Raw genomic sequence first — 26326 nt, forward strand, 5'->3', positions numbered from 1 at the left:
AGGGTCTCTGCACTATAATGTCTACTACGGAGTTCTTGCATCTGTCTCTGAGATACTTGGTACTGGCTATTGTCACAGACAGGACAGTAAGGTAGATGGACAGTTGTCTGATCCAATGCAGCAATTCTTCTGATCCTAAATGTATGTTATATATTGTTGATGTCAGTACTCAGCATGACACACAGCATAAATATGATTAAACAGAGAGCAGTACATAGGGCTGGCTACAGCATCCATTTCTCAACTATTATTAAAGGGGCTATGTGGGTGAAGCACTTTCTACTGCTTCCGTCCAAATACAGGTTCAGCAAGAAGTCAGCTCCAGTAGACATTGATCGTACTGTCTAAAGATTTCTCTTTCTATGACAAAAGGAGGGACAGCAGCCAGACCCCAGGACCTAATGCAGTGGTTCCCATCCTTTTGGGTTCGAGGGCCACAGATATAATTTTTACAACCCTGAAGGGCCACCAGTCTCCGCCAGCAGCCCCCCTCCCTCTACACTTCAGCCAGATGAAAGGAGTTCAGCATGGAGTCTGCCTCCCTCCTTGCCGATTTCTCATCCGCCTGGCTGCAGCAGGGAAACTACACCCGTCCTATAGCCCCATGCACTCCACCTCGGTCCCTGGGCAGTAGCTCCCTTCTGCAGCCAGGGGGACAGGAGGTCAGTGCTCCCCTCCTTCTGGCTCCAGCAGGGAACCCAGCACTTAGGCACCCAGGCAGAGTGCTTTGCCGTGCTCCCTGCTGGAGCCAGGTGGAGGGGAGCGCTGATCTCCCGTCCCCTTGGTTGCAGCAAAGAGCCTGCATCAGTCTTTTAGCCCCAAGACAATGCGCTCCACTTGGGTCCTTAGGCAGCAACTCCCTATGCAGGCAGCGGGAGGGGAGTGGCGGACCACTTTGAAAGCCCTCTCAGCCAAAAGTGGCCCGCAGGCCACAGGTTGGGAATCACTGACCTAATCCATGCACAAGATTGAGAGCAGCAAAGGCTGGAGTATCAGAGGCACTGACGGAGTACCCAGGTGAAAGACTAGACGTCAGGCAGTCCAGTGTGCTCAGCCCAAAGAGCAGAGGAAGAAGCCACTTTTGACAACAGAGACGGACATGTAAGAAGTATCTTAGCAAGGGTTTCTGCAAATCGAACTATGTGCAGTTTTGCTCTTGCTTTAGCCTTTTCTGCTGAAGGTAAAAAGGACTTATGCACACTTTAAAAATAAATACATTCTATTAGGAGACAAAGACTCTGAATCAGTGCTGTCAACCTCTCTTCCAATAGGAAACCCCAAAGCCCCCAAACCTGCTACTACTCAGCAAAGGAGTAGCCACTGTGTGACCCAGTAGTTTCCCAGCAGTGCTGCAGGTGCTAAGGGAAGAAGGGAACACCAGCCCCCCTCCCTAAATGTAGGCCCTGAAATTAAGGCAGCAATCCAGGTGTACTCCCCAAACTCTCCTGCCCCCACCTACTACTACCTGCCCCCTGATAAAACAGCTCTACTGCTCTCTTTCTCTTTGGGACAGAACAAGAATAAAACCTTTAAATAGGCACAAATAAGACCAGTCTCAAAACAAAATGAGCCTACACTGAAATTAGGAACAGATTTTTAAAGATATTTAGGTGCCTAAAGGTGCAGCTAGATGCTAGATGACTACTGGGATTTTCAAAAGCACCTAGTCACCTACCTCATATTGAAATGAATGGGAGTTAAGCACCTAGACACTTCTGAAAATATCAATAGGCACCTATCTGCATCTTTAAGCATCTACATAGTCTTAAAAATCTGACCCTTTGCCCCAGACCTCCATTCCAACACTTTACCGTTAGCCAGTACTTTCTCTTATACACTCCAGCCTTGCTTCCTAGGAAGGTAATGAGCTCCAGCTGCTTCATGGATCTGCTGGTTAACATTCGCCTCCCTGCACAGAAATCTGGCCAGGAGCTGCAGGACTTTTTAACCCAGTCTTTATCCTACGCTCCTGGGAGCCTGTCATAGTCTGTCCTTAGCCCCTTTAAGGGCCGGGGGGAGGGCAGGGACAGCCACACCTGTAAGTTAATAATTAATTAACTGCTTCCAGGCAAAGGGGACATGACAAAGAAGGTCAGGTGGTAGCTTAAGTCCTTCAATCTGAATTTCCCAGCAAAATCATTCATTATCTGACTGATATTCCTGATTATTTATCCATGCTAAAAAATTAATTTGCATTTAAAAAAAAATTCAGAGCCTTAAAATTCTGTTGTGGGGTATGTCAAAATTTTGTCTCCCAATGTTTAGCTATATGTTGCAAGACAGATGCTAAAGAGGTAAGAAGCATTAATAAAGATAAATTGATATCAACAGTTATTATAGTCATAGCATCCCCCTAATTAGCTACATGAAACAAAGTGTTTTAGCGCCACAGGAGGGGTCTGAGTACAGCATTACTGTTTGCATTGGAATTTCAGTTCTCCTCTCCTATTAGCAAAAACAAAAATATTGAGTGTCCCCTCACAATAATCTCTTCTGTTTCTGCAGTGCTACAACACTGTGCTCTTTAATCTGTTCTTTTCCTAAACAGCATCTGTTCTGTACCAGTTTTAGTGATAGTGCATAGATCTACTCTGACCTGGATCATTCCCAGCAAGCCTGTCTCCTGCTTTCATCAGTGTTTCTGAGGGATTGATCTGTGCTAGTATCTCCTTTTTTTGTTGTGAATCATAACATTTTATAACATATTTTTTTTGAACTACAAAAATTGGGTTTTCACTTAAAAGAAAGCTTATCTTGTTTTGCTCTGTACAAGAATCAGAAAGTTCATATGTTCAAAAGCTATTCTTACCATGCACAAATTGGCATTGGTGCTTGCTTCTAGCTTTGGCCATCTTGATGAAAAGTAACAGTATGAGGGATGTTGTATGCAAACCAGTTTTCAAACTGCTTTATGAAAAGTTTAACAATTTATTTAAATGCTAAGCATTTTCTTTAAATATTAATATAGTTCCTCTGATTGTTAAGATGATGGTTTAGAGGAGGGTTGCAGATGCCAGCCCTTGGCTAAAACATACCAGCTGGAATTAAAAGCCATGGGCCTAATTCTTGCTGGCATGCAGAACAGGCATAAAGGACTTCCAAATGGGGACATATATAATATATGCTGTGAAAACTGCATTAATATGCAAACTAGACTCATACATGGCTCCCTCCCATGATCTATCCTCCGGCAGGTGACTGCATGGAGACCATCACTGGTCAGAGAACAGGTTCATTGGCAGATCATGCCTTTTTACCCCCGACCATGCCCCTTAATGTACCTTCCTGGCTTTTGTCACAAAGGGCCTGCAATGTGACAGTGGTCAGACATGGCCAGCCTGTGTGGCCAGAAAACAACCATGCGCCAGATTTTCAGGTGTTTATGCACAATGCCAGCATTACGCCTTAATTCTGTGAAGAGTGAGAATTGCTTCTCAGTATGTGCATTGAACAAACTGAGTGCCATTTCCCTTCCTCATTATCACTGCCTCCATTGAGAACTACATGAGGGAAAACAAAAGAAAATAGAATGTCTGTTGTGCATGGTAATGAACCAGACACAAATAAAAACACAGTCCCTGAGCAGAAAAAAAATCCCTTTTCCCAGTGGGTCGGTCTTACAGTCCTGGGTCTCCTCTCCTCAGAGGTGTGGTGAGCAGTACAGGTGGTTCGAATCCCTCTGTAATACGGGCAGTGGAAGAGGAATCCAGGCCCACCCATTCCACCGGGCTCAGAGCCAGGGCCTTACAGGGGTCAACAGGGTCTGGCCTTCAAAGGTGTCCTCTGAGTTACCCTCCCTGGGTCACTTCCTCCCACTGCTTTCCTCTCTCAGCTATCAGTCCCAGATAAGGTGAAAACAAACAATAACCAAACTATCAGCCCCAGCCAGGCTCAGCAAACAGTATTGCTTCCTCCGGGGGCTTCTCCAGCACCCTTGTCAGGAGCCTTCGGGGTAGGTCTGTCCTCCTCCTGAATTGGGCTGCTCCCTTTTCAACCCATTCCCCAGTTGGCGCATGCTCTGCTGTGCTGGAGAGGTAGGGCTTCTGGGTCCAGTATTATCCTTTAACCCCTTCCAGCCCAGGATGGAGTTTGTATGCCCCATCGCAGTAGGATTTATTTTAAGATTAACCTTTATTCTGAATTCCCTGGGTCTGTAATAATGCTTGTTTTGGGGATAATTACAACTTTCCTATATCCTTTTACCCGTAAATTGATACGTGCTCAGTCTTAACTCCAGTGTAACTCAGTTCTAATCAGGATATTTATAAAGGAGGTAAGAAAATAATTTTTGTTTAAAATATGATTCTTAACAACGTGCCTTTAGTCATCAAATAGAGAAATTAAACTAATAAAGTTTTCCAGTCTTCCCTGATGGCCTGATCCAAAGCCCAATGAAATGAATGGAAATACTCCTCTTGATTTCAGTGAGAATTGGATCATACCCTGACTGGGCATATTGCATGTAAACTGGCATTATTAAAAAAACAAAATAACATAAGATGCTGCATTAAGGTTTAATTAAGTTCTAAATTTACCTGTTTTCCACTTAATTCTGTGTTTGAAACGTTGTCAGCTTTTCATTACTCTGGTATGTGAATTCAGGAGATGGATTACCAACGAACGATCTGATTACTGAATTAATTTCCAGAATAACAATATCTATTTTGTCTCAACATATAGTTTGATATTTTGTTTCACCAGAATGCAAGAAGGTTATTAAGCAAATCTTGTTTTAATTATGAACATATTATTAATAGGGCCCTTTGTCACAGCTCTACATCTCCTGGAACTTGCAGGATTATGTCTCAATTTGTTCATAATTGCACCTACTGTGGGCAGCATTGTGTTGTGTGTAATAGCTTAGATGGACTTTTCTTGCATTAAAGGATGGATTTGCAATGTTTGTGTTTTGGTTGTAAAGGATTTTCAAGTATTTTCTCACAAATGTGCACTTAGGTTACAGAGAACCCGTCTCTTTTTTGAAGCAAGGATCTTTAAATGATATAGGCCTGAACCAAAACCTTATTGAAAGCTTACTTTTGAGGCCTCTGCTCCCTCTGCAAATTGGAATTCTTTCCCATTAGAACCGAGAATCTTGGCACAGCATGATCTTTAAAGAAATTATTTTCAGAGTTTTAGTTGTAGGATTTTTAAGTGTATGCAACTACCATATATGAAGGTCAAGTTTTGCAATTGAAAATATGTTCTGTACATCCCCATTTTTGCATTTTAAATGACCATATGCCTAATTTCAAGAACCGGATGCTAAAAAACTCCAGAAATTACTGATTTCTAGCAGAAACAGCTGGGGAAAAATTAGTACCCAAAAGTAAGGCAAATACATTTACAGCCTAAAGCATTAGCCATCTTCCTATGCTCCCATCCCAACATTGGTGTTGTACCACCATTTCGTACAACATTCATGGACATTCTGCCCCCAGAAGAGTTGGAAGGGTATTTGAGAATGAAATGGCAGAAACACTGAACAGCTGATTATCGCTAGATCATCTTTGGTGATCTCTTCTGTGGAACTCAGTATGGATTAATAAACCCATAAAAACTTTAGCTGACATTTTCAAAAACCAGTGCCTAACGTCAAGCCCCTGAAATCAGACTTAGGCTAAACTTTGGTTTGATTTTCAAGAGCTGAGCACTCCATGGCTCCAGTTGACTGGAAGTAGCTAAATCTGGTTTTAGGAACTTACATTTGGGCATCTGGGTTTTTCATTTTGTTTTGTTTTTTTAATTTTGGTTATGGTGCATCTGACACAGGGAATGCTGAGCACCTTCAATTCCCACAGAAGTTATAGGGAATTAAGAGCCCTTGGCAACTTGCAAACAGACATTCACAGCATATCCCAGGCTCCTTGTATTCCCAAGGTCTGACATTGCCATGGCACAAAGGATATAAATGCACATTGGAGTGGTTACTTATGCCTCTTCTTTTCTGTAGAGGCCAGATGATATTTTCTGCCATCCCAGAGAGTATCTCTTCTTCAGAGTGGTTTCCATAGTGGAAGCAGTGAAATACCACAAGAGAGATGATTCTTTGACCCTTCTGACTGCACTGAAATCAGGAAGTGCTAGAAACCTTTCAAATGCATTCTCACAAGAATTTTTGTTCAGATTGTCTCCTATGTAGTCAAATTATCATGTAGGGTGAAATCCTGGCTCTGCTGCAGTCAACTGCAACATTTACATTGACTCCACTAAGGACAAGATTTCACACTCCAGTCTTTACAGCTTACCCTTAAGGAACCTCCAAATATTTTGTGGTTTGTCCAACATTAATCTTCACTCTCTTTTCACATTATTTATTCACCCACACACATACATTTGCAGAATAAAATACACACATAATCAAGTCAATGACTTTCCTCTCCTTACTATGGAGTTCATTTTCTTGACTACTCTTTAATCTGTCTTCTATTTTTTATTTTATCCAGCAAGACATATCCTAGTCTTTAGATACTAGATGATAGTCCTTCAGTATGAGCAGCTATTTAGGCATCACAATGGGAGCATCAAAGTTCCTGGCCATATGCCCTGCATTTTCAAACTCATCTATATTTGATGACTGCTTCTTTCTGCTTTATGTACAAGGTGGTCTGTTATAAAGTTTTTAAAAGGTGGGTTACCAGATACAGCCTGAGTTGCTGACATTTCCACATTTAAACCATTTTGACACTTCCCTCCTAATATTCACACAAATCCTTGCACATCTCATTTAGCTAGTAATGTCTCCAGTCAGTCTGCATACTGGGTTGGATAAAGTGCCACCTCTGTGAGGTGAGAAGTCATATCCCCAATTACTTTTAAAAAAATCTGACACATACAAAATATGAGAATAAAATAAACACAACACCACTTTACATGTCTCAGATGCCTTTTGTCCAAATAGATCCTCAGTCGCCGAGTAGTGTTCTAAATCAATACACAGGGATGCTTATTCATGAAGATCACAGCAAATGGAACTTGATGGGTTTAAATTAAATTTTTCTAGTTCTCAGAAGACTGTAGCAAAATAATTGCCGTACTGAATCAGATGAGTGGCCCCTCTGGTCAAGTATCCTGTCTCTGACTGTGGTCAATACTAAGAGCTTCAGAGAAAATGGAAGAAACACTGCAGTAAGCAGTTACGGGATAACCTGTTCCCAGAGAAAGTTTCCTCCTAACTCTCAGTAGTTAGAAATTAGTTTGTGGGCAATAAATCTTCTAGAACAATCAGTCGATCTGTAACATAGTCAGAATCTAGTGTTCTTCAATATCTATCAATGCAGGAACATGACTGACAGTGAATGTGTTCTCCCTACGTTTTGAGCTAAGGTTTGTGGACACCCCCAGATTTACCACCACAACTTGTAATACTGACTAATCTCGGCAGCTAAACAGGATAATGTTATATCAATAGGTGGATGGGAGACAGAAAATCTCCATACTATAGAAAATGTTGGTGATTCGGTAGCTGCACTCTTCTCTCAGAGTTGGCACTGAATAAAAATAAAGCAGTGTCTAGGGGCAATGTGCTATTGCAGGCACTCTTTCTTGGATGACAGGAAAAACTGAAGTCCTCCTGACCATTTGTGGTAGTTAAAGGTCCTGTCTGGCACTAGTCACAAGAGTTGGATGGTTGAAGGGAGGAGTGGATCTGCATAGAAGAGAGCTGCAATTAAACATCATCTAGGAATTTATTTATGTAGAATGTGCGCAAATATGTTGTGTCTTGCAGTATAGGGAAATTGTATGGGAACAGAAATCTTATCACCATGGCATAAGGGCAACAAAGAATATTTTGCAGTCCTGCTTCCTGTCAGAAAGCATGTCATTCATTTTAAAAGAAAATACAGCATAGACTTTATAAGATTTTTTTATTTCCCTGATAAGCTCAAGGCCTTTGTATTGGATGCTAGCTTCTAATATTTCAAAGACTGTCTAAATTAATATCTTTCAAATACCCAAAACTTGGCAAGGAATGAAAATTGTTTTTAAATTTGCTTCAAGAATTAATATTAGAGAATAGAGGTTTTTTCCTCTCAGCAAATTGAAGGTGAATAAATTGTATTCAGTCTCCTTAGAAATGGAATTGATTGCTGGAGGTTAGTATTAGGATGGCAAGTCACAGGAAAGCATTGTGCAGGGGTGAAGAGAGAAAAAATAAGATTAGATTCATTCATTGTTTTGCTTTCAAAACATCAGCAACAATCTGTTCCTCTAATACTAACGTAAATGCAAAAGTACAAAAGGTAAATATATGAGTTCATTGTGACTTTATGGACAATTGGATTGTAGAGATATTACTATTTTTTACTGAGCAGAAGGAGAGCAGTTGAGTCAAACTATTCAAAGTCTCCTTTGTTAGCAATGTAACACGACAAACTGAAATTGACTTCAGCAAAGCCACACATTTTCTTCCTTTTTGCAGAATGTTTTTAAAAAAGATTATTCTTTATACCTCTTGTCACAATTCAGGGCAACTGCACCCATATTTCCTATTGGTGGCCCAGCAAAGGCACCCACTCTCAGATTCCAGTTGCCCAGTTGTTGCCTCTTTTGGGTGGAGACATGCTTTGCTCACCAGGGTATTTCCAAGCTGCACAGTTTCCTGCCTTCATTGTGTATTTCCCAGCACAGACCAGTTGCCCAAGGACACCTGCTTACTTTCTCTTCAGCGACAGATAACAGATGTAATTTCTACAGTTATAAGGTACCATACAGGACTTCCTATGCAAGTCTACTTTATTCTTAAGGTTAAAAAGTATTACAGAGAAAACATATAAAAATGATAAAAGAACCTATACATATTTTAATAAGCTTACCAGAGTTAACCCCAACCCTAACATGGATTCTGGCAGGATCAGTCCCTCAAACTCCCTTCTTAGGGGTTTCCTTGTGGTTACCACTTCATCACAGCTTCAGTTCAGAACAAGTATACTCATGACATAAAGGGAAATTTGTATATATGGCTAGGTAGTCTGATCTGGAGTTTCCAGGAGCTGGTAATTAGTAGACATAGAGTCTCTCTACCCAAGGTGTACCTTCCAAAAGTTGGCTTCCAGAAGGAATTTGCATTCTCCTCAATCAAAATACTTTTGAGGAAATCCACTTTACACATATTGTTCTAAAAAGACCTTTGAACTCCTTAATACCTTCCAGAGATTGCATTAATCTAGTCTTCCTGCTAAAGAAATTCCATACAATCTCACAATAGAATATAGACATTTGCATTTCTAATACAATGTACCCCAAGGTTATTAACTCTAATTCAATAAGGTTTAACTTAATTCAGTGAGGTTCATTCTGAATATTACAGGATATTTTCAGGCTATCACAGCTCTTAGCTATCAATCTATGGCCTGCCCAAACGCACATCATTTCCCTGTGACTTGCCTCACCAACTGACTGCCCCAGGTGGCTAACTTCCCAAAGACATACCCTTCTGGATGGCTAAGAACACAATATTGTAATTAAAAGCCTAGTTTTAATTATGTCATAATTATGTTTGTGGTTTTGTTATTGCTGTTGTCTGTTAATATATAGTGTGTTTCTAATGTCAAATTTTTATAAGGACCGTTTTAACCCTATTCATCATCCCCCTTTGCTCACAAGGGACTTCTATGACCATAACTCTCCTCCAATCAGTCAATGAAACAACATTAAAGTTCATCAGCACTTCTAGATAGCTCCAAGATAATCCCTAGATATGCTTATTCCACTGCCCCAACTAGTTTTTGGCTGGTCAATGGATTTCCCTTTAAATCAATCTAAGGTAGTTATTAGTTACTGTCCATCTAGTCAACAGATTATAATTAGGAATGTCAGACCGGTTCAGTTAAAATATAAACCAGCCCAAACTTTCACCTCATCTACCACCAGAAACCAAACCCTTTTGAAGAAGTTCAGAACAGGCTTATTTTTTTAACCATTTTATCTCTCAGTTATTCATTGCTTGGTATGGTTTGGGACTGGAATCAGAAGAACTGAAAACCCCAGTGAAAAGTTTCCATAGATGATATTCACATACAGTACCAGAAATCCCCCTACATTGCCTATTCACATGAGATTTAGAGCCGGTCTCAGAGAGGGTTAAATTAACCACCCCATTTTAGGTGTATTTCCCCCCTACCCCCTCATCATAGTGTTGCTCTCTTCCACTCCCCCAAAATCTTAACTCTTTCAGGGTTCACTGGTCAGTAAACTTGATATAAAAAGAGAAAAGAAATGTGACTTTTTCATTTGTGCCATACATACAGATCTAAGGAAAGGCACTGATGTTTCACTTTGCCTAACATGAATCAGTCACTCTGTTTATACTACATTAGGTCATTCAACCTAATGCAGGTAGAAATTTAGGACTCTCGCTTGCGTCTAAACTCATAAGGTGCTGTTGTGCTTCCAACCATAACTTGATTATTTTCAGAGTTTGCAACAGTATTATTCAAGTGGTTCTAATTCTTTTTCTGCTTCCTCATTACTGTTGAAGGTAGTCTGGAAAGGAGAAAAAATGTTGTTCTGCCATTTCCCTCCTTCTTTATGAGATATAAAGAAAGCCTGACGGTGTTTTTCATCTGTTTTTTATTACCTTACCAACATCAGGAATAGAAAACCTCGTCTTAACTGGTTTTATTGGAGAACTCCATGGAGGATTAGGGAACTGGAGTGGGACCTCTCATCCCTCAGTTTTAGGGCATTTGAAGTTTCTCAATGTTTTTCCATTTGTTTGTCGTGGTTTTTTTAGTATTCGTTTTTGAATGAGAGGAGACTTCATGTTTGGAATCATTGTACTTTTATTATTATTTGTGTAGTACTGAAGTGCCTAGTAATCTGAGTTGCCTAGAGCTTGGGACAGGCACTTCTATAAAATAGTTATAAACTGAAGTCTATCAGTCAGTCAAACATGAATGAAATATTTATACTCCCAAGAACTCCAGGTTCAAATGCCAGCAGGATTGACTCAGTCTCTCATCTCAGTATCATACAGTTTATTTTCTGGTCTTTTGGGTGGCACCTTAAAGAAGTTACAACCATTCTTTTCAAAACTTGGGTGCCTAAAATGAGGCACCAAAATCCATATTCAGGCACCTAAGCAGGAGTGACAAGTGAGTTTTTCAAAGATACCAAGCAGTAACTAATCACAACGAATACCCTGGGATCTGCAGGTGCTCAGGATCTCTGAAAATCAAGCCACGCATTAAGGGATTTAAATAAGAATGTAGGTGCCTAACTTTAGGCAATCACAGTTGAAATTTTTGCTTTAACATCCTTTCTTCTGTGCAAGAGCATTCAGGGTCCCATGAATTTTTAATAAAAGTAGGGGTTTGCCTTGATGTCTGTGGCCAAAGTGTCCTCTCCTGTTACTAGTCAGCAGTGTGCTGTGTGCCAGTTGTGCACCTATCTGCCTTCACCCTGCATTTCATTGGTCCTGTGTGAAGTGATGGGGAATGAACAGAACTGTAGAAATGCAAAATATTATTGACTGTTCCTCTATCTTCCTATTGTTCCTGTACTTCTTTTCTCTTCCCCCCTGCTTCTTCCTCACCAGCTCTTTGGAATCCTATAAAGCTCTGCTCCAGGAAGAGGAAGAAAGTTAGTGTACTGTGCATAAACATGATAGAGGTTAAATCCTGGCCATATTGAAGTCACTGGCACCCACTGACATCCATATGGCCAGAATTTCATTCCAGGACTTTAAAGATCTTCTATTGTGAGATTCTCACTCTCTTGGGTTTGTTTTTATGTTTGCAGTTCCTAAATAAGCTGAGACTTTAAAATCAGCACGCATATAAAAATAAACAAAGGCTTATCTTCTCATATGAATTCTAGTTATTTATGCATGATTCTCACATCTAAGCAGCTTACCCTAGAAATGAAGAGCATATAGCATTACATTACTATTTTGTAAGGATTCATTGTTCTTGACATTTTGCCAATAGTATCAAGGATTGCAGGTTATGGCTTCAAATTCAAATCTGCTTTCTATTATTTTGAAGCCTCTAATTGAAAGAAAGATTAAATAAAGTGATTAGGATGTAATAAAGGTATTCTAGAATCCTACAAAAATGGCAGTAGTCTGCATTCACTCTATTTTAATTTTAAAAAGCCAGACATAAGTAATTTTCATTAACTATTGATTTATCAATATCCTTAACTTCATAATAGCTGTGTTCTAATTAAACAACATTCAAATGTCATAAATTTTATATCCATCACTTAACATTGACTGCAAAGGTTTTTTAATGAATCTCTCACACCTCCAAATCTCTCATGATATCCAGTACAATCAATATGATATTCCAGGTTCCCTTGGCTAACGCTGCACTATTGAACTTCTTTCTGTCCTACTTTGATGTCATGCAGAGATGTAGCCCCTTGAGATTTAATCATAGGGAGCTGTCATTCTTCCAAGTAGCTAGCTACATCAGTACTGCAATAGGAGGCTTACTGATACCTACACCTTGTATAAAGTAAAATGTTAAAGTATTTAATGAAGAATTAATTTTTATTGGCATAAAGAAATTAATATTGGTAGGAAAAATGTTTATGATCAATCTCTGTTAATATTCATTGCTTACAAAGGCTTCTCAAGAAAACAAACAAACAACCGTGTTTACAAGTTACCATACGTAAGCTTAAATCAGATGTGCAAGCTGCTGATGCATTGGTGCTCTTGTAATTTACTATTCAAAAAACAACTTTGGTGTTCTGGACTAAATTCTGGTCTAAATACATTGGAGTAATTTCAAATTTTACATGGGTGATTTATTGGTGTTGCTACCTTATATCTGTAAAATCTCTTTAACAGGTTTATAAATTTTGCAGAGAGGTACTTGTGGGAGATTGCAAAGTAGATGTTTTGGTTTAATGCAGAGAAAATGTATTGTTTCTACCAGATATCTTCATTACATTGAAATGTGCCCAAGTGTAATTACTTGGTAACCACAAGGAAATGGATGATGGTTTACAAGCACTTTTTAAAGGGCTGATTTGGTTTATATACTGTGGGAAAGAAAAAACTTATGCACACTTCTTTGAGGATGACTTCATTTGAACCAATTAATACCTGAAAACTCAATAATGCCCTGGACTCTGATCTTGAATGTATTTACACACATGCATAACTTTACTCAGATGAGTTATTCTATTGATATCAAAGGGGCTCCTCAGCAAAGTTAAGCATGTGCTTGCTTAGTGCTCAATGAGCAGGGAAATGTTCAAAGGGCCATTCTTGGAAACAGCCTAGATCATGAACACCTGATTATGGGTGCTTGGACAAAAAGGGATATTTTCAAAGCTAACTGTGGGTGATGCTGCTGTTCTTAAAATTTCCTGGAAGTCCCTCAGTGCACAATGAGATTACAAATTTAAGATGAAAATGAGTGCTTAGGTAATGACATTTTTCAAAATCTCTCTGCTTCTGTATGGTTTGATTTCTACCATTTTTCTGCTCCCCATTTCAAGATGTCCTCACCACACCCCACCTCTAAGAAAGCTGTGTACACAGCAGCTATCCTTTCATGTGGGATCTAGGCCAGTTCCACTCAGAATAAGCACTCCACCACTTGCAGATGTGCAGATAAGCTCCTTAACTAGAATAAGGCTGAAGACAGGGAAATGGGGGAGCATGGATTCCATGAGCTCTGTATAACTCTTATGGAAAGCATTATTTGAGTTCTGTTCTCAGTTGTGGCAGCAGAGGAATGTGAAGCAGATTAGGCACCATTTGTTCATATAGTGGGTATGCAAGCATGAGAGCACAAATGCTGGATGGGATGAAGTTAGTATGTACCATGCTCTTCCTAGGCACCCTCCAGGCCAAGGAGACTTTCCAGGAAAGACTGCTGTAAAAGTGATTGTTTAAAGTTACTTGTTTAAAATAAATAGACAGCACTCTGCTGTGTGTTTAAACCGTTTCCACCATGGAAGTGCCTCCTACCATTGCAGGGTGTCAGATCATTGGCCTGATTATTATCATTGTTTATTACTGAATAGTATGTAGAACCATGGTGCTTTACAGGGATGCAGGAAAAGGCTGAGGGAAGGCGAGAGTGAAGACAGTGTGAGCATCTAGTGACATGGGATGCTAACAGACACAGTCAAGTGTCACATGGCTTTCTTTAAAACTGCCAATAATACCATTGTTCCTAAAGCATCTTGAAGCAGGGAGAAACATAGTGGAAGTTGTCAGGAAAGGAGATGAAACCCTAGCAGGAAGCATGAAAGATGCTGTGGAACTGAGTGGAAAATGAATAGTGAAACTGTCTCCAGACTAACAGCCTTGAACTGAGCAAAGGGGGCTGAGAGATAAGAGGTGAGAGGTCAAAGAGATTTAGGCTGATAAGACCCTTGAGGGCAACAGTGAGGTGCCTGAATTTAATCTGGAAGGCAATTGGGAAGGAATTTTGGGAGATGTAGAACTGATGTGGATTTAGCAAAATCTATTTGCCTTCATAAAAATATAGGACAATGGAGTGTCTGATGGGAATTTGGTTACAACATAAAGAATAATTTAAATCCAGAAATCATGTTTGTCAAAAACAGCAATAATTGATCATTTGTTTTTAAACGTTGGGTGGCTTTTAACAAACAGGACATGAAAGTATCAATGTACTGGGCTGCCCTCTTCTCATCCCAATGGCTACATTACATTTCAAAACATGAATCATGATGAAGTTCATAAATAAAATATCAGGGAAACTGGGGTACATTACAGACATCTTTCCCAAAGGGAAGCAGAACCATAGCATCAAAAGAAATGAAAGTATAAAGGTTTATTGCAGTGATGGGTCTGGGCCAGAGAGTTCTGATATGGGTCCAACTCTTCCAGTGCTTGGGGTTGTTTGGACCCACACTTCGCATTTGGCCCCGTCTCCAGTTTCTTGCTAATGAAATTCATTCTGACCAAAACACAGAGGTTTCTCATTGTCATATTACAAGATGTGCTCTCTATTATATAGGTGACAATATTTGCTTGAATGATGCAGCACTGAATATGGAACACAGAATGTGTGCTCAATATAATGGACGATGCTGCCACTGCATACAAGACTATCTTGCAGCGTGGCACTGCATTTATATGGCTCTTTACCATCAACATTTGTTTTAAATTGTTTGCCTTTGTTAGTCCTCGCTGACTGGCATTTGATATTTATTTTTAGACTCCCAAATGCATTACAAAAAATACATAAATCCAAGTGAGGTAAAGCAAAATATCTCCATAGTAACTACCCTAGTAGAGTGGATTTATATATATTTGTAGACAGAATTTACAAACTTAAGCACTGATTCTGCATTGGATTTGCTAGCACTGATTCCCAAGCGCACACAGAGTCCCACTAACCTCAACAGGATTCTGCATTAAAGATTGACCTGTACAGTTCTCTGTTTCTATACTCTGTTTTTGCTTTGGAGGCACTGTCTGTAGTTTCTCCAGGTATGGAAGCAGACTGAAGATTTATGTTTTAGATTTTCTCTTTAAAGCTAATTGTCTCTTGATGCTTTCAGGAGCATCCCCTCAAGACAAATAGATTTATTGGTCTGTTTCACAGAAAAAATTCTGTTCTAACAATTAAATTATTGCCATTCTGAGTAAAATGTTTAAATGATTCCTTAAATAGATTGGTTTGAAATGAGAATTTGACTATGTCCACATGGTTCAATTTACAAGACTCTTAAGATTTTATCATAGATAATTTTGTTTTTTTAAGTTCATCATCTTAAAAAAACACACTTCTGTCTGAAATTGTATTGTTACACGTAGTGCCTAGGATTGCTATCACTGAACAAGAATGGAGGGGGGGAGGAGTTCTCTTTTTTGTGTGCGCGTACACACACACCTTTGAATGAACTTTATGCATAGTCAGTTTCACTGTATAGTTTCATTTTATTCCCTTGTATAAGCCAGGGCCCAATTCAGTTCCCATTAGAGCCAGTGTAAAATGAATTGTCATGTTTCCATTGCCTTCAATGGGAGCTGGACTAAGACTTTAGTTAGCCTTTTTTCCCCTGTTTGTATGGGACTTTTCATACAGCAGTGAAGAAGAGGAAAACATGTAAAAATACATGAAACGGTGATTTTAAATCACAAACATTACCAAGGAAACTCAGCAGCTAGTGTAGTAACAAACAATTTTCATAGTTTAGTGAAACTCTTCAAAAGGACTGGATTTCAAGATATCAGTGTCCCTTTAATCTAATGCAGCTGTTTTCCAAATTAATGTGGCCTATGTGACAAACACCAGCCAGTTACAAACATGAGTCATAATAATGGTTTTTGTTTCTCTTTGTTTCAGTTGTTCGAGTTCATGAATTTCTTGGCCGAGAATGTCATCTTCTGTTATATGGGGCTTGCACTATTCACATTCCAAAATCATATATTTAATGCTCTCTTTATATTTGGGGCATTTGTATCCTTTGCTTTAAGTATCTTCACAAATGACTGTTTCAGGTGAAAAAAAAATTAAAATCAAGTAAACAAACGTTTTTTTAAATGCTAAAAATAAATTCTTTGTAAGGCTCAAATAGAAGAGGAAGGCAGGCAATTGGCTTAGTTTTACTATGTACATTTCCGCAACTAGCTTAATGGACCTAAGGAGATGATCTGTTGGCATGCACTTTAACATTTTGCAGACCTATTGCAATGTGCAAAGCTTAAGGCAAAACTCTCATTTCTTATATTAGATTCTTCTTACATACATGGAACTACCGTTGATGTCAATGTCATACATGCTGAGGCATAGTGCTTTTTGCCCTTAGTTCTTTCATGTTTCCTCAGTACCAAGTACAGGTACAGCCCATATAAATTGTGAGGAAATAAGAAATCAATCATGACCAAAACGACATCTATCCTTCCTAAATTGCTGTTGAAGGAGATAATGCCATTTCCTTTGGAATAATTTATGGTGTACATTTTACTGAATGGCTGAAGATGTAATTATATGTGATGAGTCAATGCAGAGTGAGTGAAATGATGTATAGGATAAAGGGTTCAAAACTAAGATGTTTGAAGAGAGCCAAACTCCCACTGCATAGGTCCATAATGAAACTGGCAAGATTGTAGATGGATATGTAAAATCTGAAATGATTAATTATGCTCAACAATCAGTTAATATTGTGTTTATTCCAACTTCATTGGCAAGATTTTAAGTCTGGACAAAGTTTGTTAGCTCCGTTTTCTTATTCCCCCCCCCCCCCCTATTTTCCTCAGCATCTGACATTTAACATTATAGGTGGCAATTTTCATAGCAAGAGCATGCAACATATACCCACTCTCTTTCATTCTGAATTTGGGTCGAAAACAAAAGATTCCCAGGAATTTTCAACACATGATGATGTTTTCAGGTAAGTGCCACTGTGCTTTTGTATCTACATTTTTTAACATCTGACATAGAATAAAGACGGAGAAAGTTATTCTTTTCTGGCAATGAGACAAAAGGTCTAGATATGCACATGCAGGCTAATCCAAAGCCTATTGAAATCAATGGACAGACTCCCATTGACTTCACTGGGCTTTGCATAGTTCCACGATCATCTTGGTGCTTGTGTGTAAATGTGTATTAATGATTTTAGTTACCTATAAATCAGAATAAGTTAGGAAACCCATTGCCCAGATCACCCATCTCACAACCTATTGTCCATTCCCATCTCACAACATCCTTGCCCATTTGGGGATATTTTATTCCAATGTTAGCACTCAAAATACTCCTGGTAGCATGCTGATGTTACAAGCGAGGACATTAATTTCCCATACTGTAGCTTTCTGAGGGTGGTTCATAGATACCCACTCACCAATCATGTGGATTCCAGCAACTCTCCGTAACTTAAAGAGCATTTTTACGCTGAAACGTGACTTTGTAAAAATAGCAGCTTTTTATTCAACAGACTTGCTTCTTCTATGTATTCAGTCTGATAGCTGATTGTTTTACTTACTAAATTAAAGTTGTACTGATTATAACGCCTGTTAGTATTGCAGAACCAAAGCTGCTCCAGGAGAGGGAGCTGAATTCTATTCTGATTTGTGCATCATCCACATAATTGTTAAATCCCAACTGCACTCTCTTTATTGTCAGGCATGCATGAGGCAGAAATATCTCAGCTTGACTCTCGGATTCCAGGGAAGGTTTGTAGGATTGGCAGTTAGAAAAAACAGTTTTCACTTGTTAAATGAACTCATTTAACCATTGACAGAGAGGAAGATGGAACCCACAAAGCCTTTTTGCAAAGTTGCTTTCCAGAGTGGAACCGCACTCCGTGCAAATTTCTGAAGTGTTCTTCTAAAGCAGTGAGGAAGTCAGAACCACAGTCTTCCTTTTTCTCATATAAATTTTGCTGCATGAATTTTGCTTATTCAAGGTGCTTGATTGACAGCTCTGCATATGAAGTGGTCTATTTATGCACAGAATAGATAGAGCAGAAGTGGCCACAGCACACACTTCCCCATTTTCCAGTATCAATAGGTCTCATTTCTGACTTGAAAGAACCGTGCCTCTAGGGGAGAGATGGTAGTTCATTTCCATGTGCATTCATCCTCTTCACTATAACTGCCAATGATAGTGCCAATTAATGCCAGGTGGATGGTAGGGAGAGGAGATGGGTTGTAATGTAGACACTTATCCATTAGGATCTACATTTCAGACCACCTGCTCATTTCAAATAGACAGCTATGTTGCAATTATATAGTAACAATTTCTGTTAGCTAGCATCCTGAGCTGGATTGATTTCAGCAATATAGAGATGAAAGTCTGCAGATCTCATTAATTACTAATCTCCTGACCCATGTATTTCCTTGGCTTGTGTAAATTTCTACTGATGGCTGTTGGATCCCATTTTCCTCCTGATTTTTCAGTGAAAGGAGGGTATGGATTGAGGGATTTTAGAATACTAACTTTTTCTTCAGCTTTCTCTTTTCTTATTTTGTCCAATCCAATCTCATTTTCCACAGAACCAGAAGTGGAAAGGTAGTCTGCAGCCAGTAACTAAGAGTGAGAACTCTCACCTGTGCATTAGGTTTCACATTTCAACTAATATCTGTTAGCAGAGAACTGAAAATGCCAATATTTAACAGTCTCAATATCTGCAGTACTTTATTTTAAAACAATCAGAATGGGAACTCAACTGTCTTTCCACTAAAATATTTTATTTCATTAAGATAGAAATGTTTTTTAAATGTTTTCATAAAAGCAAACAACATACTGCAAGTAGGGCAGTAACACTGATTAATTGCACTTCTCACATGCTTCTCACACTGTCTTCAGCTTCATGCATCACAAGACGCTCAAGGTTTCCAGGATAATTGTACCCCTTGTTATGTGTTAACAACTATAGCTCACAGTCACCAACAGTCTTCAGATACAGTATAAACAGTATATACTGACTACAGCTATATACAGAGAAAATGATGATTTCAAGAAAGGCAAGCACATTTCTAACTTGAGTAAACCAGAAGCTGAGGAAGGAACTCATTGGCAGGAAGCAGACCCACCGACAGGGGAGGGGGAAATTGCCCAGGGGCCCAGCAATTTTAAGGGGGCCTGGCAATTTTAAAGGGGCCCAGGGCCAAGCAACAGTGGGGAGGGGACACGGCACAGAGTGGAGAAGGGGGCGGGGCCTTGGGTGGGACAGGGACAGGGCCTGGGACGGACTGTGGGCAGGGCTGTGGGTGGAAGAGGCAGGATGGGACTGTGCTGCCCTGGGGTCCAGAATTCCTGTCAGCGGGCCAGCAGGAAGTGACCCAGGGTAGGTAACTCAGAGGACCCCCTTGGAGGCCAAATGCTGCTGACTCTCTTGGGCCCTTGACCGGAGCCTGGTGTAGCACGTGGGCCCAGGCCCCCTTAAAACCGCCCCTGCTACTGGGTGGATGCTAACCACTAGTCTGCTCAGCCCACCAAGGACCCTATTACATGACCCTTTAGTTGCTTCAGGGCTTAGACCACCAGGAATTGCAAACCCTACAGTAAATCATAAAGGTCTTGATCTGCCATCCTTACTCACATTGCAGAGTAAAATATTCCTGAAGTAGTTCCAGTGATTTCCCCTTGATTCCAGTGAGACTATTCTTTATAAGTTTCTATACCACACACATCACTATGGTATCTGAGCATTTTCCAGTAGTCCATTAATCCATGTGACCACACATCTGCCACATAGTGTTTGTTCTCTCATCTGTTCGCCAGAGGGAGGGGTGTGTGTGTGTGTAAGAGTGTGTCTTGTTTTGGTAGGGTATCTCATTTATTTACGCACACACCATATGACTGTGTGTTTGCATTAGAGAAGACAAGGTCGAAGAAATGTGTCTTGCTCTTGAAGTACAAAATGGTGAGGTTTATAACCATCCTTTGTTGCTGGAGAAGTTAATTCCACAGCCTTGGACTGCTCTCAAGAAACTAAGAAGGGCTCTTGCACAGACAAGTTTTATTCTTATTGTTGAGGATTTTGTTATGCCAGAGGAGCATAGTTGTCACCCCAACATCCTGTGTCCAGGAACTTTAGATGGTCTTTCAGGGCCAGGCCATGAAGCACTGTGAAAATAAGGACTGAGACCTTGAATTCTATGGGAAGCCAGTACAGAGAATGAAGGAAAGGCATGATGTGTTCCTGGTATCCAGTGTCACTGAAGAGAAGCTCTGCAGCATTCTGTGCTAATTGGAGATTCCTTAGCACAGATGGCTTCATACTCCAGTATATTGCATTGCAGTAATCCATCCAAGAGGTAACAAAGTCATGAATAACTGATGCCAGTTCTTCGTCCCTGAGGATGGGATGAAGTTTCCTAGCCAAGTGGGGATGGTAGCAGCATCTGAGAGTAATGCTTCTCAGTGAGACAGCTCAACATCAGCTTCTAGACTACCGACTGAATTGACCAATTGGGAGTGTGTATCAACCAACAGAGACCACCCAGTGGCTGCAAACTCTTCAAAATACTTACCTCTGCCTACCAGCATCATCTTGGTCTTGCTTGGGTTCAGCATCAGCCCGCTGTTCTTCACCCAAGAGCTGATCTCATCTGCACATTGATGGTAGTGGTGTGGTCACGTGGTGAAGGGTAGGTAGAGCTGTGTGCCATCTGCATATTGACTACTTGTAGAGAAATCTACTAGTGAACATGAGTAAGAAAGGCACAATTGGGCCCTCAGTGAATAGAATAACATCTTTACATACCTTCTGTCTGTATGCGCCATCAATTTAAAAACATGAAAACAGGTATACATGCTGGGGAAGGGAATCTTCTTTTAAAACTATGTTTGTTCATGATTTCTGAGGAACCAGGTTTTGTTAGGTTTAAGGGCCCAGACTGCTTCAAAGCCATGTTAAAACTACTATAAATGAGCCTAAGCTCCTCAAGCTGTTCCTAGGTGCAGCATCAGCTAAAGTGAGTGATTTACATAACAGAGCTAGACACACCTGCAGCATGTTCCTCTGGACCCCACACAGGGTTCTATGTGGGTGTGAAGTTCACGTTTTGTGTGAGCAGGGAGTGGGGCCAGTTGGACACACATCACCCATCAGCCCCATAGAGTTATGTAAAAAAGGGATTACATCTTAGGGTTATGTTAGCTTTTCCTTGGAGCCCCTCCCTGCTATGGGGGGGATCCCTTTTTAAGTAGAACCTCAGAGATACAGACCCAGCCAAATACCGATAGTTGTGCTGCCATGGAGTCATGCTGCCAAAGGGGAGGGCAGGGGTGGCAGGAAACAACAGAAATATGGAACTGCTGTCAGTATGGCAAATCCCACCTCCTAAGCATTGATGAGGGGGAATCTCTCTGCAAAGGGGTCTTTAGAGAGTTCCTTCCAGTGAGCCCACTTTGCTGAGCTTTATCACAAGGAGGGAGTGATGCAGCCCACTGAATGCTTTAAGTTGTGAGAAGTAAAACCACTTAGAAGGAAGCTGAGAGAAATCCTTCTTCCAATAAATTCTCTGTGTGTGTTTGTTTGTGTGTGCATGCCTCTTCTTACAAAAATAGGCGTGTCTTGATCATTTGAAGTGCTGAAGTGTTTTGTAAATGGAAGTTGCTTGAAGAGAAGATTTGTTTATAGAATGCAGACAAAACACACAGCTGTGAAAGCTTTCACCAAGGTACAAAACAAACAACAACTCACTGCAACTGTGACTGACTTCCAATTGATAGACAAAGAAGCCTTCATTCCTCAGGCAGGGCAGCCACAAGCGTTAAATGGACTTCTGGAGCAGCAGACCAAAGTAACTTAAAATACTGGGATAAAAATATAAGAAGCTGTTGTCCTTAGCTAGATAAGCGGTGTTCTTTTAGATCAAGAATTGCAGCTATTACAGGAGATGTGACTTTTAGTCTAATCAGTGACTCTCCCTAGTAGTTAGTACACAAGCTGCTTATGGACAGAAACATGTTAGGAGCAAGGGTCATCCAGAGTTTCTGAAGCAGTACTGAACATTGCTGCTGCCTACTCCTGGACTTAAACCATCATCTGCATCCATCACTGAGATGATCATTGTTATTGTTATCAAAGGCAGAAGTGCTCAGTCTTGGCCTAACTGCTCTCACTGAAGTCAATGAAGGATTTACCTTTGACTTCAATAGGAGTAAAATTAGGGCAACTGTGAGGCTTTCAAAAGTCTCACCCTACATTTCCTTGAGTACACAAGGCTCTGATTTTCCTCCTACTTCTCTGACCTCTCATTCCTTCTTCATGACCACTTAAACTATGTTGCCTGACATGGCCAGGAGCCACAGGCTAATCAGTCATAATCATTACAACTTGATTACAGACTCAATGAAATTTAACAGCAAAAACCTTTACAATATTTAAGGTTGCTATACTCACAGCTCATGAAATCTCTGAACTAAATGTACATGTCAGATATGTCACTGTATATAAACACCTTTAACAGTATTCATGTATCCCTATTCAACCTCAAATCCCTCTTCAACCAATCCCCTGCACTCATAACCAATGTGGCCTACAAACTCAAATGAAGCACCATTCATGTGCTGCGTGCAGCTCACAGACCCAATCATAGATTATTCTCCTGTTCACCCGCCAATTATGCTAAGCATCTTACCCTTGAAATCCAGACCAGTGACCTGACCCTGCTTTATCCCAGCTATCCTCCTTGGTCAAAGAAACTGTCACAGGATTCTCTGCTCACCGCTGGGAGCAGGCACTTCTTTGTAGCTCATCTGAGGATTAGCTCTTGACCAGCCTCCTCTTTCAGTTGTTCACCTTTTGCGTGCTTTCTTTCTCTGTCTCTCTGGACTTAGTTGTGCCGTCTTCATGACTCATAGTACTTCCTCTTCATGGTTTGGCCATCTGGCCAGGTCACTATAGTTTTCCCCTTCTGGGGTATTACAGTCTCTTCATACAAACTGTCTCAGGCTGTCTTCCAGTTCACTGCCAAGACTGAGCCACTTTTCCAATGGCTGGTTGGGAGAGTCCAGGCCTGCCCACTACACCAGGTTCCAATTCAGAGACCCTTGAATTCATGGCCAAGGTCTGCATCATCCTGAGCCTTGCTGCCATTTCACTGAGCCGTTTACTACTCCACCTCTATCAGACTTCTACTTCAACATCTCTCTGGTTACACCCTTCCCTCAGGAGCAGGATCACAGAGCTTCTGCTGTCCCCCTGGGTTTTCCTTTTTTCCCTCTCTAAGCCCAGAGAGTGACTGCAGATTCATTCTGCCCTCACTGCATGGCCTTCTCCAAGCCCCTTCTTCTTCTTCTCCTTCTCCTTCTCCTTCTCCTCCTCCTCCTCCTCCTCCTCCTGCTCTTGCTCTGTGAGGCTCCATCCTCAATCAGGGATTGTTTATCAAGCCTAATTCTCCTCCAGGTGTGGCCTATCAGATTAATTAACCCCATCTGAGCTTCATTAACCCTTTCCATGCTAGTGTGGGATGAGCACTCCATCACAGGACCCTAACATATCTTGTTCTCCATACACAGACAAAAAACAACAACTTTCCCCTATCCATTGTTGCACTAGGAGGCAAAATACCCTAATATACTCCATTTCCCCATAATATATGTACTGAAAATCTCACTGTATTGCACTTTCTACATAAGTCAGAGACCCAACCTTCCAAATAGAAACCATAGCTTCACCTTTCAGGCACTCTTTCTCTCTCACTCTCTCTCACTCGCACACATGTGCACGCACACACACTGCCTGTCCTTGTTCTTCAAGGCTTTGGACCATGTCAGGTTTCCCATTTCTCCTTCTTCTGCACAGACTTCATAAGTACCAATTGGGCCCATAGCCTTCATTATGGCCCCTCAGGCCATGCAGTCTGTATAAAAGTGTACAACACCAGGACAAACAATAAGGTCTCTTTGTGTAAATATAATTTTTCATAGAATCGTAGGATTAAGGTTGGAAGGGACCTCAGGAGGTCATTGAGTCCAACGTCCTGCTCAAAGCAGGACCAATCCCAACTAAATCATCCCAGCCAGGGCTTCATCAAGCCACACCTTAAAAACCACAAGGATGGTGATTTCACCCTCTGTCTAGTAACCCATTCCAGAGTTTCACCATCCTTCTTATGGAATTTTTTTTCCTTATATCCTAACCTAGACCTTCCCCAATGCAACATGAGATCATTGCTCCTTCTTCTGTCATCTGCCACCACTGAGAACAGACTAATTCCGTTCTCTTTGGAACCCTCCTTCAGGTAATTGAAGGCTGCTATCACATCCCCCCTCACTCTTCTCTTCTGTAGAGTAAATAAGACCACTTCCCTCAGCCTCTCCTCATAAGTCATGTGCCTCAGCCCGCTAATCATTTTTATTGCCTTCCGCTGGACTCTCTTCAATTTTTCCACATCCTTTCTGTAGTGGGGGCCCAAAACTGGACACAATACTCCAGATGATGTCTCACCAGTACCAAATAGAGGGGAATAATCACTTCCCTCAATCTGCTGGCAATGCGCCTACTAATGCTCCACAATATGCCGTTAGCCTTCTTGGTAACAAAGGCACACTGTTGACTCATATCCAGCTTCTTGTCCTGTAATCCCCACGTCCTTTTCTGCAGAACTGCTGCTTAGCCAGTTGGTCCCCAGTGTGTAGCAGTGCACTGGATTCTTCTATCCTAAATGCAGGACTCTGCACTTGTCCTTATTGAACCTCAACAGATTTCTTTTGGCTCAATCCTCCAATTTGTCCAAGTCACTACTTTTCCTATCTCTACCCTTCAGCGTATCTATCACTCACCCCAGTTTAGTGTAATCCACGAACCTGCTGGACCCACAAACCCATCATCCAGGTCATTAATAAAGATACTGAAGAAAACTGGCCCCAGGACTGACCCCTGGGACTCTGTGCTTGATGCTGGCTGCCAACTAAACATCAAGCCATTGACCATTGCCTGTTGAGCGCAATGATCTAGCCAGCTTTCTATCCATCTTTTAATCCATTCATCAAACCCATGCTTCTTTAACTTGCTGGCAAGAATACCATGGGAGACCATATCAAAAGCTTTGCTAAAGTCAAAGTATGTCACATTCACTGCTTTCCCCACATCCACAGAGCCAGTCATCTCATCATAGAAGGCAATCAGTTGTCCAAGCAAGACTTGCCTTCGGTGAATCCATGTTGACTGTTCCTGATCACCTTTCTCTCCTCCAAGTGCTTCAAAATGGATTCCCTGAGGACCTGTTAGCCTATACCTTTGATAATGGTACCTAACTGTATGAAAAGTTTGAAATTTAACAATCAAGTTGTATTTCAGATTACGGGGAACCCCAGAAAGTCCCTTTGAGTGCAATTCCAAGCAATGCCATTTTTACATACCCCTAAATTTAAACTGCTCTGACTAATCATATTCAAATTTACCCTCAAAATTCTAGCATACCCAGAAAATCATGACAAAAATATCTTTCTGGTACAAAGGAATAAACTCTTATAGAACTCTTATAACAATCTTAACTATGGAGTGACAAATTGGGTGAGGTAATATCTTTTATTGGACCAACTTCTGTTGGTGTGAGACACAAGCTTTCGAGCTTACACAGAGCTCTACTTGTCTCACCCAACAACGGAAATTAGTCCAATAAAATATATTACCTCACCCACTCTGTCTCGCTAATATTCTGGACAAACATGGCTACAATAACACAGCATACATTAGATATGAAGTGGGAGCCAAGTGTCTGCATGTTCAGGATAATTTTTAATGACCTGTAACTCATAAATTGCCTGGCCAATTTTCTTCATTTTCCTTATGCTTCAGTTTTCAGGCCAAAGCACTTATAGTCATTAAAATTATAGTGGGCTTAAACTGGCCTTATAATGGAACCTAACTGCAACCTTGATTTTTGGATAGACCATTGTCTTTAGTGTACACAGGGCCTCATTGTAAC

The 26326-nt window shown here is 40.7% G+C and overlaps 1 protein-coding gene and 1 long non-coding RNA gene across 2 annotated transcripts in view; one reads left to right on the plus strand and one right to left on the minus strand.

Moving 5' to 3' along the window:
- The window catches only part of SLC9A9 (solute carrier family 9 member A9), a 288473-nt gene that overhangs the window by 154995 nt on the left and 107152 nt on the right, over positions 1–26326 (plus strand). The window contains exons 10-11 of the mRNA XM_067556089.1: positions 16287–16400; positions 17223–17334. Of these exons, the coding sequence (XP_067412190.1) occupies positions 16287–16400; positions 17223–17334 (226 nt within the window). The remainder of the gene's footprint in view (positions 1–16286; positions 16401–17222; positions 17335–26326) is intronic.
- The window catches only part of LOC137158374 (uncharacterized), a 174251-nt gene that overhangs the window by 14693 nt on the left and 133232 nt on the right, over positions 1–26326 (minus strand). The gene's annotated exons all lie outside the window — the stretch shown is intronic.

This window comes from Emydura macquarii, unplaced genomic scaffold (assembly GCF_026122565.2).
Source record: "Emydura macquarii macquarii isolate MOO-44397 ecotype Brisbane River unplaced genomic scaffold, CSIRO-AGI_Emac_v2 contig_18, whole genome shotgun sequence".
Classification (NCBI taxonomy): domain Eukaryota; kingdom Metazoa; phylum Chordata; order Testudines; family Chelidae; genus Emydura; species Emydura macquarii.